This window comes from Pyxicephalus adspersus, chromosome 6 (genome assembly GCF_032062135.1).
Source record: "Pyxicephalus adspersus chromosome 6, UCB_Pads_2.0, whole genome shotgun sequence".
In the NCBI taxonomy this organism is placed as follows: domain Eukaryota; kingdom Metazoa; phylum Chordata; class Amphibia; order Anura; family Pyxicephalidae; genus Pyxicephalus; species Pyxicephalus adspersus.
Window position 1 is genome coordinate 85798677 of NC_092863.1, and position 17101 is coordinate 85815777.

Here is a 17101-nt window from a genome sequence, read left to right on the forward strand (position 1 = left end):
GTGCTTTGCCTTCCCTCCAGTTATTGTCCTACTCACTTTTCTGACATTAAACCAGGCCCCACACCCCAGCCACTCTCTTTACTCCTCCAATGACCTACTAATGACTTTCTCACACACATAGCTCCAAAACTTCTCTAGAGCTGCCCTGACTCTTTGGAATGGTCCTTCTTGTCCTATTCAGCTTGCTCCTTGCTCATTTAAAAGAGCAGCCAAAACCCATTTTTTAAACTACCCATCTTCTGTCCCTTAAAACCCTCACTACTTCCCTCCATTACATATCTCCCCTCCTATTGTGTGATATTTCCCCCACCTCCTAGATTGTAAGCTCTTCTGAGCAGGGTCCTCTCCTCCTGTATCACTGTATCTGTCATTTGCATGCAAAACCCTATTTTGTGTACAGATCTGTATAATATGTTGCTGCCATATAAATAGTGTATTATTATTATTATAATTAATAATAAAAGCAGGACATTTTAAAGTGAACAGCTCTCAAGTATAGACTAAAGACACCTTTTAAAGGTAGATGGTAAAACAAAAGTCGCCGGGATAGATCACAACCAATAAATCAGCCCCTAAAACCAAAAAAAAAAAAAAGTTTGGTTACAGTTGGTTAGCCCTAAAGAACAAGTTTATCTAGTAAACAGTTTTCAGAATGTATAAGGAAACAACACAGGCATGGATTCAGAATATGCCTGCTGCTATATTATTTGCCTTTTGCTATATCATTGCCTCAGCAATGAAATTCATATATCACCCAAAGTAGAAAAGAATATTTTGTAAGGCAACAAAAACAAACACAAAGCACACTGGATAGTGCAGGTAAAATTATTTAATAAGAATAATAAATATATAAGAAATGTAGTTACAACAAAGATATAGAAAGTCACAATACATAGTCAGCTATGCTGGAATCCCTTTCTATAAGCCGGCACCAGGAGATGCTAATTCCTGCGTGCAGTAAAGCGGCCCTAATGCAATGCTAAGACTGTGGATACAAAAAAATAGGAAGCGTCTCCAAATATGCTGAGACAGCATCACGTTTGTGGAAAGTTGCTGCTTGTTATTCAGGCGAGTTTGAAGATTATTATGTGGTCATAATTAGTTATCCGTTGTCCTGGGAGTGCATTCTACAAAATATATACAAACGGCAGCCAGCATTTTCAGGAGAGCCCAGTAATGGCAGCCAAAGTAATTTCTCTTTTAAAAATTAATAAAATGTCATAATGATTTAGGATTTCCTGATTGCTTTACTTTGTGATGTGTGCTCAGATATTAACATATAACATAGCGCACTATTCCTTTTCCGCGCAGTTCCCGCATTCGATGGCAATGTCGCAGGATGTTCAGCATTCCATGGAATCTTTTATCCACCTTCAATTGGGTGAATTCTTTGATGTCTTGCTCAACAATAAAAAACTGACCTGAGGGAAATAAAGATGAATCACAAATCGTTATGTACTCGGTTTGTTTATGTAACTGGCTAGGAGGAATCTGAAATACTCTAATGTACAAAGATTCCTGGGGCGCCACACACACTTTGGCTTGAAAAAAAACTTCTGCTGTTTGAAGAGTCTCTGTCACAAAGGCAATTCAGAACAAAATGACAACACCCCTTGACAATCCTCGCACCCACTTACACTGGCGCTTTCCCACTGCACATTCTTCATGCATGTTTGGATCCAGCCTGTGTCAGGTTGCATCCAAGCTTAGACAGAGTTGGCGCCGGCATTCATTTCCTACTATGTCGCTACCATTTTTTACTTTCCATACTCATTATATTATTATCCTGTATTTATACAGCACTGAAGCAGAGCTTTACAAAGTCCATAGTCATGTCACTAGCTGTCCCCCAAAGGGGCTCACAATATAATGTCTCTACCATAGTCAAATGTCATTAGTCTAAGACAATTTTGTGGGGAAGCCAATTAACCTAATGACATGTTTTTTGGAATGTGGGAGGAATCCATAGTACCCCATGGAAACCCACAAAAACACGGGGAGAACCTGCAAACTCCATGCAGATAGTGTCCTGGCCAAGATAGGAACCTGGGTGGTAGCGCTGCAGAGGCCAGAGTGCTAACCTCTGAGCCACTGTGCTGTCCGTATGAAGATGAACCAAAGCCCTCCTGACAAAGATGGTATGGCATCGGCTAGACTCGAACTTCTTACAGAATATTTTGTGACCTTCATCCAGTGTAAAGTATTGGCATTCACTACTCCACTTCTTCCTACAGTCAACACACCACTACATTATCATAGACAATACTTTTTTCAGTAAGCTGGATTAACGCTGGATATGTCCGGCCCTTTAGGTAGCTGGAAGCAGTTGCTGCATTTTTCCCCCCCTCTTAAACAAGAAAGTCTCTACTAATTTAGGAGTTGCTTGCCTATTTCCGGCACAGACTAGACATGACCTACCTTTTGTGTCTTTTGATTCCTCCTCTTTAAACCGTCCGAGCTGCTTCCTGGCAAAATTATTGAGAGTTTTTAGTGGCTGCTGCATGATTTTGTATTTACCAACAACGGCCTTGTTGATTTCCTCAATAAGACTGTTAATCTGATCGTATGTCAGACGGTTCTTCATATATCTGTCAAACAGAAACAAATTAAAAAGCAGGTATACTGACGGGAGGTGAATTTACGCATCAAAAGGTTTCAGTTTACTGCAAGATAGGCTCTGCCACAGCCTTGACTGCCTCACATCATATCCACCACGGGTTCATACACTAAGCTCAGGTGGTGGGCCAAGTGAAGATTGATGATAAATATAAATGATAAATAGTAAGTCTTCCCCACAGAAATCAGTGAAAGGCTAACACTCCCGTAGGTGATTTAACTTTTCAAAGTCACTGAAATCAGATTCCTAAAGTTAGGTTGGGCACATACTTCAAAAAACAGGTCCACCTAAATTTTTTTTTTACAAGTTAGGTGAACAGCTACTTTCCTGCTGTTCAAAAGTCTTTGCTTCATTTGCACCAATCTAAATAGAATAGAAAGCACTATAAAGCATCCTTTAGCAACTAGGAATGTTAACAGGTGCTGGATGGAAAAACTGACTGCAGATAAACAGTCCAGATGATCAGAGTCCCCTACAACTAAAGCAGAGGTGACCTGATGTCCTTTGGCTTGCTTTTACACACTGAAAGCCATCCAGGCTAGCAGAGAGCAGTATGACAAAGCAAGTAAGAGTAGAACGTGATTGGAAGAAGCCCTTTCAAAGCTTTATTAACAAACAGAAGGAGGAGTGAACACCAGAAGCCTTTACACCCTGAGATACTGGATGGCAAGCAAAAGGCAAGCATGTCTCTTTACGGATGGAGTTGCTGCTCTTTAATTTTTATTTCTACTTACGCAGGGACACCGTTAAATTCCTGAACGGTTATCAGCTCCATCTCCTTGATTACATGTTTTTCCTTGGTTGGTTTCTTTATTGGCTCTGGAGCAGCAACCTTTACTTCCACTGGAGCTTCTTCATTTGCAGCTGGACTGCTATGAAACAAGTAACAGAAAATATTAGAGCCATCAAGGTGTAAAGTGAATTATATGAATGGTTCTATGTACCAAGCTGCTGAATGTAATTACAAAGTAATAAATACTTGTAACAATACATGCATATTTACGTTCTATGTAAACTGCTGAAGAAAATTGTAAAATATTGCAGCTTCTTAGTCCTTGTGGTGGTGGCATTATTCCTATATTTTTCAGTTCCTTTATTTTCACCTAGTGATTTTGCCAGTTGCACAGTTCCTGTACTAGCGTGCTAATGCACATACACTGTACAGTATCTAGAGAGAAGACGTATTATCACATTAGGATAGAACTGCAAAATACACCCCCTTCTCCATTCAATAAAGGATGTGTTCTGTAGTCTTAGGGGCAACAGTGATAGAGCACATAAAGATATCATCTCTCTAGGTTTCTGTGAGGATCAACATGTATTTAGTTGCATTTTTTTATCTTGCTATATAGTTCATATAAATAAAATGTGAACATGCGTGCTATGTCCACTAGATGGCAGCAACATACATAAACACAATTGTATTTGTACCAAGCTGCACAGATCAATCTTGTGAATTCCTTGAAGATATGCAATATCTGTAGGTCAGACTGTCCATTCTTGTCATCTCTGCACTGCACTTTATCATCTCGTCAGTCTGAATAAATTAGTTTGGAAATATCTGTAGACCTTATCAGCTTAACTGTCACACTGTCAGCAAAGCTTGGAAAAACTTCATTGATGGCGCAGTCTTACTTAGCTTAGCTGTTTGTGTCATTAATGACTCTGCCATATAACATAGCCGATTGCAGAGTGGCCATGCCACATACAAGTCCCGACCGAAACTCTTGCCTTGGCCAATGAACACAGCTGCAGTCCCACAAGCAAATTTGCAGATGTCACATTCTTGGTGCATAGGTGAGTAGAGATCCAATTTAATGTCAAGTTGTAAAAAGTCCAATTAAATCTGCAAATATGATAATATATTTAGTGATCCTGCCAGAAAGGTCAAGCACTTCCCACTATAGTGTGATGGCTGTCTCTGAATTGTGTTCAGGTATTGTCACCCTGTCAATGTAAGACCCTGGTATAGACCATAGGCAGTTGTGCTGGCACAATGACATGATGGTAGTGTTAGAGGAATTGTATGTAATTTACAAAAGTTGAATGAGCATGGACATTGGGAAAATGTATTCTTAAACCATATCCTGAAAAAATAGATGGCTGTTTGTAACACACTGTGCTTTATCAAACTGAATGTCATGCAGATGGGGGGTTAAAGTACCTAAACCAATTATTTATGGTATTTATACAGTGAGAAGAAACAGTTACAACTGGAAGACACCTGGAAATAACCAAAATCATTTGTGGGAACAGAACAGAGTCCCATTGCTGACTACACAATTTATTATATTGGTCTCTTTCCTTTCATTATACCTGCTGGAGACTTTCTTAGGCAGGTGCACTGGAATGTTCTCATTCAGATGAGCTGCTTCTTTGAAATCTTTCTCAAGAGTGGTTTGTAGCTCCTAAATAAGGATAAAATAGGAAATTTTTACCCAAAAAATAGTAAATGTATAGCACTGGGTCCTTATATGCAGAATAAAAAAAAAACGGCATTGAAATATTTTCAGAAGATCACTGGCATAAATAATCAATTCACAAGATTTGAGGCTTTGTACATCCTAAGGTGAGGTACGATCAGATGTGAAGTTAGACTTTTGTCCAGCCCTAAGGGGTTCATCTGCTTCTGCAGTCCATGAAATGATCAGACATGTACAGTACCTCCGATTAGGATTTACCTACATGTGATTATGAGTTACTGTGCTGTAACATTATGTGCTTGTATTGTAGATGAGGGACAAAGCCAGCGTGTGACAGGACTTGACATGTGTTTTGATACAGGCCAGTGAATTTATTATTTTTAATATTACTATCAATAAACAGGATTCATAAAGCGCCAACATATTACACAGTGCTGTACATTAAATAGGGTTTGAAAATGACAGACGAATACAGACAGTGACACAGGAGGAGGAGAGGACTCTGCCCCGAAGAGCTTACAGTCTAGGAGAATGTGAGTATATGTGGTCTGTATAGTAAAACATAATGAGCTCCTTTACCATGCCAGCTTAGCCCCTCAGCAATGATGGAAACACATTACAATGGCATATTATATATTACAAGTCTGCGCGCTGGTTTGGGGTTTCTAATAATGTTGATCACAAAATCACAGCAGATCAATCAAGGTGTACCAGCCCTTGTTCCCTAAACACTGGGCTGAATAATTTTTAGTAACCATTTACACTTTTATTTCAATGGGGTTTTACAAACAGACGCAACTCACCTACAAAGCGCCTAAACCCAAAAATATTGAGAGCACCCAGAGGTGCCTATATGAGCCAACCAGGGTCACCATCTAATTCTAGCACCAAGATTTTGGCTCAGAGAGGTCATAAAAACATCAATCCTGTTTTAACCTTAGTGTTTTAAACAGCAGTTTAACCATTAAGTATTGATTTTAATTATTATTATCATTATAATTAAGCAGTATTAATATAGCGCAATATATTATGCAGCGCTGTACATTAAATAGGGGTTGTAAATGACAGGCAGATACAGACAGTGACACAGGAGGAGAGGACCCTGCAACAAAGAGCTTTCAATCTAAGAGATTGGACATATACATAATATTAGCTAAACCTGATAACCAGAAATTATCTTACCTTTAAAGAGTTGGCAACTGATTCTTGATACTGAACTTCTGTTTCTAGTTTATTGAGGAGATCACACAGTAAATGAAGTTCATAGGCCACTTTATTGAGTGTATTCCTCAGTGGTGGATCCTGTCCTATTCACAAGAAGACAAACAAGAAGATGAGAATAAATCAAATCACAAAGAGAGGTCCAAATGTATTCTAGAATGAACGTTTATTGCAAAATATTAAAAAATACGGTATGCCCTACTGTCATTGGTAGGAGTTTGAGGTTTTTTTCTTTAGAAAAAGCTGCAATTGAAATCTCTTTGCACGTATATTGCAAAGTACATGTCACATGTCAACAGAACCAGGGACAATGTAATTTATATGTGTATGCAGCAATTTTATTATCAGTGAATGCTCCATGGTTAAGGATTAGCATTGCTTAAAATGGAATCTTTGCAGGAGCAGCGGCTGGAGACTTTACACATCACCGATAGAGAAAGGAACATTATACTTCCCAGATGGTGGGCTGATATTTTTTATTTCCAGTTGGTACCAACTCTCAGATGTTTAGGTGGCTCTGTGTTAATAGTGATCAGATGATTCCCATTTTGTTCAGTGTTGCAATATAAAAGACTATTCTAAGGCTGCATTTGACCTGCTTAATAAAACTCAGGATGCACTGTGCATATTTTCATTGATAACTTAAGGTTTTAACAATCTTCATTTGTTTCTTAGGCTACGTACACATGTGCAATAATTATCATTGGAAACGAACAACTAACGACCAATCATCCGATAATCTTTAACAAAAAGAGTGAACAACTGGCCAAGGACGCCAATGAACGAAGAATGTCGCTGGAAACGAACGACCGTTACCGGCTGATCTGATTGGGCGACAATCGTTAGCTATCTGTTGTGTACAGTCGTTCAGTGATAGTGGATGGCTCTGCAGTACACTTTCTCCAGTACACGTCACTTCCTGCATCGTTTAAACAATCATATCTAGTGTGTGTATATTATTGGTGTATTATCTTTGAACACAGAATCGTGTACTATGTGATCATTCAAAATAATCGTGAATAATCATTGATCTGTCATTAATTGTTTATTTTCCAACAATAATTATTGCATGTGTGTACGTAGCATTAGACTACATAGACACGTCAGATGATTCTTGGATAATTGACTCAGTGCTAGTATCAGATGAGAATGTGACATATGTACAGCGGACGGCCTACGTCATTCATGGATGAAGATTAATTTAGGTGAAGGGGCAGCTCGGTGGCTCAGTGGTGCCTTTGCAGTGCTAGGTCCCAGGTTCGAATCCCAGCTGGAACACTATACGCATGGAGTTTGCAGGTTCTCCCTGTGTCTGTGTGGGATTCCTCCAGTTTTCTACCACATCTCAAAAACATGCAGTTAGGTTAATTGGCTTCCCCTCAAAAATGACCTTTGACTACAATAATCACGTATGACTATGGTAGGAACATTAGATCGTGAGATCCCTTGAGGGACAGTTAGTGACATGACTATGGACTTTGTACAGCGCTGCGTAATATGATGGCGCTATATAAATACTGTGTAATAATAATAATAAAGGGGAGAGAGCACAGCGGGGTGCCGCTCCATCGTTCTCCCTCCCCTCTTCTCCATAGAGCAGAACAGCGCTGTATGTTCTGCTCTATGGAGAAGAGGATCTTTTCCAACAACAATTATTGCACGTGTGTACCCAGCCTTAGAAGCATGCTAGGAAAACATAAAGACTTTAATAACAATGAAATATTCTGCTTGGATAAAAATCATACCAATGTGTCGGAGCTGTAGAGTCTTCTTGATAATAGAAATCTTCGAATTAAAATGAGAACACAAATCTTCCAATTCTGCGGCATCCATTCTCAGGAAATTCTGCAAGGATGAGGAGAGGTCAGCACAGAGGTAAATACGCCTATGGTACAATATATGGGTCAGTCCAAACTAGTGCCATATGTATTATAGAGTGAGCAGAACCATGAAAAACACATCTAGGTATTAAAGCGTACCTAAACTCAGAATTTCCACCTTACATAAAAGGGTAGACAACCCTTTAACCACCTGAGCGTTACACTGAGGTCTAGATTTCTGTACCAAAAGTGATCCACTGTTTTTCATGATTTTTTTTTTTTAAATTGTAGACCTGTAACTTACAGAAATATGTCCGAACAGGGGTTCTAGTAGATAATATGAATATAAAAAATGTATTTATAGATTTTTTTCATTAGAACACCGGATAGGGAATCCCCCTCCTCCGCAGTGTCCTGGGAGGAAGGGGATCCCCCATCAGAGATCTCCCCGCGGCAGCCAAAGGGAGCCACAACAAGGAGGCTGAAGAGCCGCATGCGACTCCGGAGCCGCAGGTTGCAGACCCCTGACCCCTAGGTAATGGAGAATGAATGGGAGTGCAGAGCCTCCCAGAATATCTACATCACGCATCCCAGGAGCCTCTTGGCTGCTCTTTCTGCACACGCCCGACCATCTCAGGCATGGGCAGAAAGAGCCTTTTTTTTCATGAAAAGGGAAAAAAAAGCTGATTTTACGCATCCGCAGTTTCGGGTGAAACACCGACATGTGCACAGCACTCCCCTGATCATCAATCTACATTGATATCACTGGATATCCTCCGCTGGCCACTGCGTCAAATGATCAGGACAGAGGTCTGTAACCATAGCGACGGCGCTCTTTAAATACATATGATTGGTTGCAGCTCTGTACGTTAGCTTTTAGCTGTTACTGCTTCAAACATCATCATTACATTATAAGCTGCAAATCTGTCATTGCGACTGAAAAGCCCAGGGGAGGGCAGACAGACCTTTTAAATCTGCATTTTATTAATAAAATTGGTATTGTTGGTTATAAATAAAGCATTGTTTATACAAAATAAGTAGCTACAGTGATTGTTCTAGTGACAGGGCCTCTTTAACCATTGACACGTAGCTTTGGGGAAGCTAAAGTCTGAATACCGAAATCAATCACTATTACCCGCCCTCCCCTTCACTCTATAGAACCGGAGAGACCTGTCACACGGAATTACCAGAGTTCCAGCACCGACCTGCCAGCCACAGCCTTCCGATACAAACAATCCCGCCAGTCACCTCCAACCAATCATCGTCACAGCGCCAAGTGCGACCACCAATCACCGCTCTCCAAACACCAGAGCGCCAACTGCACTACTCAAATATTGTCTCCACTACCGACTCAGCAATATAACCAGTCAGCCATCTTTGTGGAGACCAATTGGCTGGTTCTTACAAGGCGCACGCAAAGACAGTAGATGAGGACACCTAGATGCAGAAGTGTTCGATTTGTACCGTAACAATATAAAACGTTATCAAAACTATGTCAAACATTACAGTGACAGCAATGGCTGTAATACCTCACCCCTAAAATCATCAACAATGAATAATATAGCAGTAGTTTTTTTTTGTGGTCCAATGTTAAACTTTTTCAATTGTACTTCAGAAATGATCACTGTATATACAAAACTTGTATAAAACATATGTGGATTACATTACACACGGTATACTATAAACAGGTGAAGATAGCAACACTGGCCAAACTATTGATGTTAATTGTCACCACCTACGCGTTTTATATAGTATCTTCATCAGGAGGTGTGCATAGGCACACAAGGATTTTATATCAAATTGTGACAATTAGAAAATATAAGTTAATAAAAGTTTTTGAAATTGTCATTAAAAATACATTACATAAGTAATATTTTCTCTAATGTTGTGAAAAAGTGCACACTGCTATCTGTTCCCTTGGTAGCACCTAAAGACCTGGTAGGACAATCTGATGCCTGAGCCTGTCAGACTGTGCTACCTGCTCCACAATATCAGCTAATGGGCATGGTAGGACAATCTGATGGCCATATTTTTAATAAGTCTGTCAGATTGTGCTACCTGTGCCACAATATCAGCTAATGGGCATGGTAGGACAATCTGATAAACATATTTTTTATGAGCCTGTCAGATTGTGCTACCTGCTCCACAATATCAGCTAATGGGCATGGTAGGACAATCTGATAAACATATTTTTTATGAGCCTGTCAGATTGTGCTACCTGCTCCACAATATCAGCTAATGGGCATGGTAGGACAATCTGATGGCCATATTTTTAACGAGTCTGTCAGATTGTGCTACCTGGTCCACAATATCAGCTAATGGGTATGGTAGGACAATCTGATGTGCAGCAATCATCAAAATCATTAAATAAAATGTCAGATCATCCAATGTAATAAGCACAGATTGCAATGCATGCATTCCAAAAGATACAAATGTAACATATCCTAGTAAAAATGTTCAGGGTTTCCCAAATTTTATTACATTTTTTTTTCATAGCTCAATTCACTTGAAAAATACAATAAATTTGTAGAAAGAAGAGGAGCAGGGTAAAAGTTGAGGGTAAATTCTCCCCAAAGTACCCTGCAATACCAATGTCCACCTGGTGTCACTAGAACCACATTTGTATTTACACTGCACAGAAGAAATAGAAAAGAATAGGAAAGCCACACTAATATCAATGTTTATGGTTAAGGAATAAGCTAACTCCCCCAAAACAGCTATTTTCCCCCATTTCACTCTGAGGCCTGGTTAAGATTGGCCTCATAGCCGATCCAGCTGCAAGCTCCATACGCATATACATGGCCTAAAGTATTATTATTATTATTATTATTATTAATAATAATAATAATAATAAACAGTATTTATATATCACCGACATATTACGCAGCACTTTACATTAAATAGGGGTTGCAAATGACAGACAGATACAGACAGTGACACAGGAGGAGGAGAGGACACCACCCCGAAGAGTTCACAATAAATATGCAGTGATTAGATTTCCCATGACCTTCCTCCTTATTGGAGATAAAGACCTAATAAATACCTGAATAACTATTTCTCCCCCAGAAAACTACAAATAATACAACTTGCTTTAAACTGGATTATAATAACAAAGTATAGGAATGTGCTACTTACCCGTTATTACATGCTCAGGTAGCTGATGTATGTATTGCATATGTCCAAGTCAGGTTACTGTCCAAATGCAAAAATATCAGAACCAGCTAGGTAATAGACAAGCTTTAACATTAAAAACCTTTCATTACTTTAAAGTGAAACTTTTTATTGCATGCAATGTCTCTGCTGCAAAAACAACTTACTCGCCAGTTTCTGCTGTTCTGTAGAATGTACACTGAGTTTGGTGCTGGAAAGACTGCAGTCCTGTGAGCATGTGCAAAATTTGTTATCCTGACCTTAATAATCAAAATGGCTGCAGATCCCAAACCCAGGAAAGGACTGTAATTTACCTAAAACACATCAGGGTATTTCACATTTTCCCTTAGGACTGATAGATGGGTATATGTACTATACCTGGTACCACCTGTAGCACTAAGCATGGCACCTAGGTTTATTTATTGTCACTTTGAGGACCATTAGACAAACTTCATCCATTTCAGTAATTATTCAGTAAGTAATTATTTTGTCTTCATGTTGATCCTCGTACATAGGCTTTTAATTCTGTTCAAGCAGAACTCCACCCTCACATATTACTGTCCCATTGTATGATGCTTGGTATGATAACTGTGTCGCCCGTTCTCTTCCTTATGCACACTGAATTATGCAACTCCTCTACATTATGTTGCACAGATTAGTGTTTTATGTTGTGCTTTGAGATTTGGACTGCAAATACAGATAACACACCAAGCCTGATTTATTAAAGTTCTCCAAGACAGAGGATATATTATTATGGGAGGACCTGGGTGATCCTGCAAACCTGGACTGGATTTTTAAAAATCGTTTGCTATTATTTGGCAAATGTTTTCAATCCCAGATTAGATCCATTCTACATTTATTGAATCACCCAGGTTCATCCATGATAGTTTATCTTTTCCAGTCTTGGAGAGCTTTAATAAATCAGACCCATTGCATCTGGTTTACTGCCTTGTACTGTTAACATTAGATAACCTATGTCTCAATACAGGCTGACACAGAATCACAAAATGAAAACATTTAAAGGATGTGATTTGCATGGCACATGTAAAACTTTAGGGTGTATATGTTCAACATAAGCATGTACACCACTGATTTTACCCATTTAACCATTGGTATAACCTTGGCTCTGTATATCTTTGGTAAAATATTCATGTTTCTAAGGCAGAATTTGTCATTCTAACTTCTAAAATGTCATCCACATCAATAAATGGTGTAAAATGCTATTTAAAATACACAATTGCATGGTTGCTTCCAGACCATTCAGCTGCTGTAACAAATCACAATTTTAAAGTCACCTAAAAATAATATACAAGACAAGTTGTGCCAAAACATTCTCCCTGATTTGCAGAGCCAGCAAATTATTGATTTCAAACCTTTGTCAAGATAGTGATTGTGCACTTCATTGCCAAATCTTTTCATAAACATTTTTAAACTCACATATCACCTGTACAGATTTTTAGGAAGTTACAAATATTGGCTTTATAAAGTTTGTTAGACGTTTCACAAATTTAAAGGTTCTGTATGACCCTTTCCAAAGTCTTTTCAAACTTTTCTCCAATGTTTCCATAGGTTGAGATCAACAGATGCTACATTTGTGTCAGGAATGGTCAGCCACGGGTTTATTCTCTTCTCTACCTGTTTCCATTTGTCCATTGCTTTTTGTGGTATTCTGCTTCCTCCTGACTGACCCAAAGATAAATTCTTCAAATCACTAAATCCATTTGAGCACAGTGCTGAAATAGTGGCATTTGTCTGATGTAATTTGTAACAAAAGCAGAAGATAATATACCATCATTCTTCCATCTTTAAGTTTGGTGATCATGTTTTTATTATTTACAATCATAATAATCATCATCATATAAGTCTTTCATGGCTAACTATTATTCATGCAATACTACAAAATACCCCCGTTACCTTTTCTAATCTGCTCACTGACTGGGTTTGTGCAGTAGTGGAGAGCTGAATTCAAATTTGGATCACCTAGATTCCCCATGTTCTCCACAATGAAGCCTTGTTCGTTGATCTCCACATCTGATTGTGATCTTGATGTAGTAACTAGAAACTCTGAAATATCACTTATCATTTTCATCCCTAGGAACAAGGTTAGAAGTTTGTTATATATGTCCAGGATGTTCTGTGAGAGCTATTTCACTGCTGGAAGCACATTCTCCAGTGCCATTGTGACTACATCCAACTTTTTCTTCAAGTACTTGTTCCTTCTGATGATGGCCATGTCAAGACTGCACAATTCTCACCTTTTACAAAGCAGCCACTTTAGCTTCAGCTTTCCTCTTCTTTCTGTGCTATTCCTGTCTCTTCAGCACATTACAGCGATATATCAGTATCTTTAGGATTGTCTGAGGACACAGCCCTATAGAGGTTTATGGGGCTGTAATGTGCAGTGCAACCAGGACAGTTGACCAGTGGAACAGCGGCATTGGGTCACAACAGGTATACATGTACATACAAATTGCATTTAATCTACATGCCCCTATTTGCAAAAATGCAGTTATCCTTTAACACAATGCACCTTACCACACTAAAGATGTAAAGGGTATGAATGTAAATCTGCACATAAAACACAGAATGGCAAGCTTAGTAAGAATTGATTCATATCACACTTCCCATCAGGTTAATGCTACCAGAATTATTTCTAAATGTTTGCTTGCTGAAAATATAATTTCTCTTTTAATTTCAAAACACCACTATATACCACCAGAAGTTGTGTGAGCCCTGAGAAGGGCCATGGTGCAGAGTCTAAGCGGCATCCAGGTCTTCTCCAGAGCCTCTAGTGGTGAGGATGTTGCACTGCTGGTTACTGCCAGGTTGCGGTCCTTGGGCACAACAGGCTAGGCATGATAAAACATGGTACCAAATCACTAAGCAGAAGAATTGTCAAGGAAGACCAGGGTCAAGGCAGGCAGCACGCAAGAGAGGCCAGGTCACAAGCCAGAGGTCAAATACCAGGGATCCAGGAAACAGACACCAGTGACACAGGGGCTACTGCGGGCACAGGGAACACAGGAGACACTGGAAGCAACAGGAGGCACAGGTGACACAGGGATATCCAGAGACAGGGAGGAACACTGGAACAATACAAGGGAATTGGCTGGGAAACAACAGACTGGGCATTAAGGGGTAACACAGGAGTTGGAAAGGGAAAGCACTGAAATAACCAACAGATGTACAGAAACTAGATCAGCAGAGCTAGGGGGCTCACCACTGGTGGAGACACGTTCCATGAACGCAGAGTGCAGTGTCTGAGGTAGCTAAATAGCTAGAGATGGTTAGGAGGCTAATTCCTGATTGGCCGGGAGGATGGGCGAAACTGATAAAACTTGGAAGAGCAGGGGCACCTAGGGTCAGTACTGCCCGCATGCACAGGAGAGGCTTATCTGCGCTTTAGTGAGGAAGTGTGACATAGAGAGTGGTACAGAAGGGTGTTTTTTAACCTGATTAAAGCCATTCTGAATAAGGAAGAAAAACAGCATACTGGAATTAGGTTTAAAATATGTCTGAACACATTTGAAACATATAGAAACATCTAATCTTAGGAAATTACATTTGAAAAAGTAATTTCTCTGGATTTACTCCAGTATCTGGATAAATCATTGAGCAACAGCAGGTGTGTAAAGTGGTTTGGCCAAGGAGCAACTTTTAATGCAGCATTGAACAATAACCATTATATAGAAGCAATATAAATCCACCCCAGCGAGATAATATTGGATTGGTATTATGACACACCCCATATTGCTCACACAATATTATACAGACGTGTTTCAAATATAATAATATTAACATATATATATATATAGTATTACTAGTAAAAAGAAGGAATATTTTTATCTTAGAAAGAAGTTAAGTTAATTAAATCTGCCAGTTTGGAGATGACCAGTTTTGTGTTATTTCTGCATATTGTCATATCACTAACTGACCCTCAAAGGGCTCACAATCTAATGTCCCTACCATAGTCATATGTCATTACATAGTCCAAGGACAATTTTTGAGGGAAAGCCATTTAACCTAACTGCATGTTTTTTGAGATGAGGACCAGAGTAGCCAGAGGAAACCCTTGCAAACACAGGGAGAACATACAACCTCCTTTCAGATAAAGTCCTGGCTGGGATACACTGCATACACTGGCTGGGATACACCCCTCTCTCAACTACAGTATCATTTTTGTGGGATTAGACTACATGATCTAGCCCAGTGGTCCCCAACCTTTCCTACAGTGGGACCTGGCAACACAGCACACAATTTTGCCATGGCCCGGTATATGTACAGCCTACACCTCTCTGACACCCCCAACAGCTCTGTCTTCTGCTAGCACAGCAACTGAGAACAGAAGAGCATAGTAGGACAGCTGGCATGCTGTCAAGCGGCAGAGCCGCCGGGAATGGCAGAGGAGTGCAAGCCCCACATACTCTGCCACCTGCCAGGGGTTGGGGACCACTGGTCTAGCCCACACAAACCCATGCACACAAAAGTAAACTATAGGTACCCATGATCCGGCCCTTCCCTTAGCTATTTAGCTACTTTAGCTACCAACCAAAACATAATGAACATCCAACAAGTACTGCCATTGTGAAGATGCTCTCACACAGACCATTACAGTTTAGATCTTATGAAAATCACTTACCCATTTACCTTGTTTTCCTGCTTCCAACACATCACTCCTGATTTATAACCTTTATTACAGCTCTCCAATATTGGAGATGATAGACTATCATGGATGAACCCGGGCAACTCATCAAATCTGGAATGGATTAACTAAAATAATTTGATATTAGTTGGCAAATATTTTTAGATCATTTCCAGGTATACAGGATCACTTAGGTTCTCCCAAGATATCTATCTTCTCCAGTCTTGAAGAGCGTTAATAAATCAGGCTCATTATCTCCAGGAACTGACTAATATATCCTCTACCTCTGTCATTTGCGTTTGTAGCGAGAGAATCAATGTTAATTTACTTTACCTGCCAGTGATTTAATGCTTTGGCTTATTGGTGTATTTATCTATGAATTTAATTCTAAATGTTTTCTGTAATATATTTGTAATGCTCTACCCCGATCTTACTTTGTTTTACAAAAATGCTAAATATAATGTAACCACGAGAGCTATTGATCCTTTGAAGTCTTACATACTTCCCATTATCTGTTAGAAATATAGCGTGATTCAAGAGCCAGTAATAGACGACTCGATAAAGTGCAAAGAGCAATAGATAACCAATATGGTCTGAAGTCATTTTATGTTCTGTACTCACAATATATTCTATGCTGTTTTCTCATTCTGAAACTTTCTGACTGATAAAAGCAGCTGATGATCACACAATGATCAATTAAAGTTATAAACTGACTGCAGACATCTGCAGTATTGTTATTTTCTGTTATTTTGCAGTATTATGAACCCTAGGGAGCCAGCAACTGTCAGATATGTGGCTTCTGACCCTTGATACTTTAACTTAATTTGTGTTTCTCAACCAGAATTTCTGGGGTTCCTCCAGAGGTTGCTGGGGGTTCCCTGAGCAATAAGCAATGTGCACATCTCAGCTCAATCACCACTGACACCAATGATCTTTTTGACATTCTTCCCACTGACCACCACAGAAGTACTGTGAGCTGTGTATATAGTGATTAGAGCTGGGGTTCCCTGAAGACCCGAAAGTTATTTCAAGGAGATCCCCATGTTAAAGAGGTTGGGAAACACTGCTTTACCTAGCTGATCTCCAGCTCTGCATTCAGTCTTGCACCGTGGTTCAGTCTCCTCTGCTCTACTGAAATTGTTTACTCTGATTTCTCTGTGTGCATTAGAAGCTGCAGCTAGTCAAACAGGAGTCTCATTTCCTGACTGTATGAAGTCCAGCATCATCT

The 17101-nt window shown here is 39.5% G+C and overlaps 1 protein-coding gene across 2 annotated transcripts; it reads right to left on the bottom strand.

Moving 5' to 3' along the window:
• Window positions 1-814: 814 nt before the first annotated feature.
• On the bottom strand, window positions 815-9362 carry SKA1 (spindle and kinetochore associated complex subunit 1). Of its 2 annotated transcripts, none has more exons than XM_072416462.1 (7): window positions 9269-9362; window positions 8007-8106; window positions 6223-6347; window positions 4934-5025; window positions 3352-3489; window positions 2419-2588; window positions 815-1421 (listed from the first exon to the last, which is right to left on the bottom strand). In XM_072416462.1, exons 2-7 carry the CDS (start codon window positions 8092-8094, stop codon window positions 1273-1275), a joined length of 762 nt encoding a protein of 253 aa, XP_072272563.1. In that variant the 5' UTR covers window positions 8095-8106; window positions 9269-9362; the 3' UTR covers window positions 815-1272. The 2 variants fall into 2 exon arrangements, with proteins under 2 accessions (XP_072272563.1, XP_072272564.1); XM_072416463.1 differs by having other exon boundaries at window positions 9287-9339.
• Between the last annotated feature and the right edge of the window lie 7739 nt (window positions 9363-17101).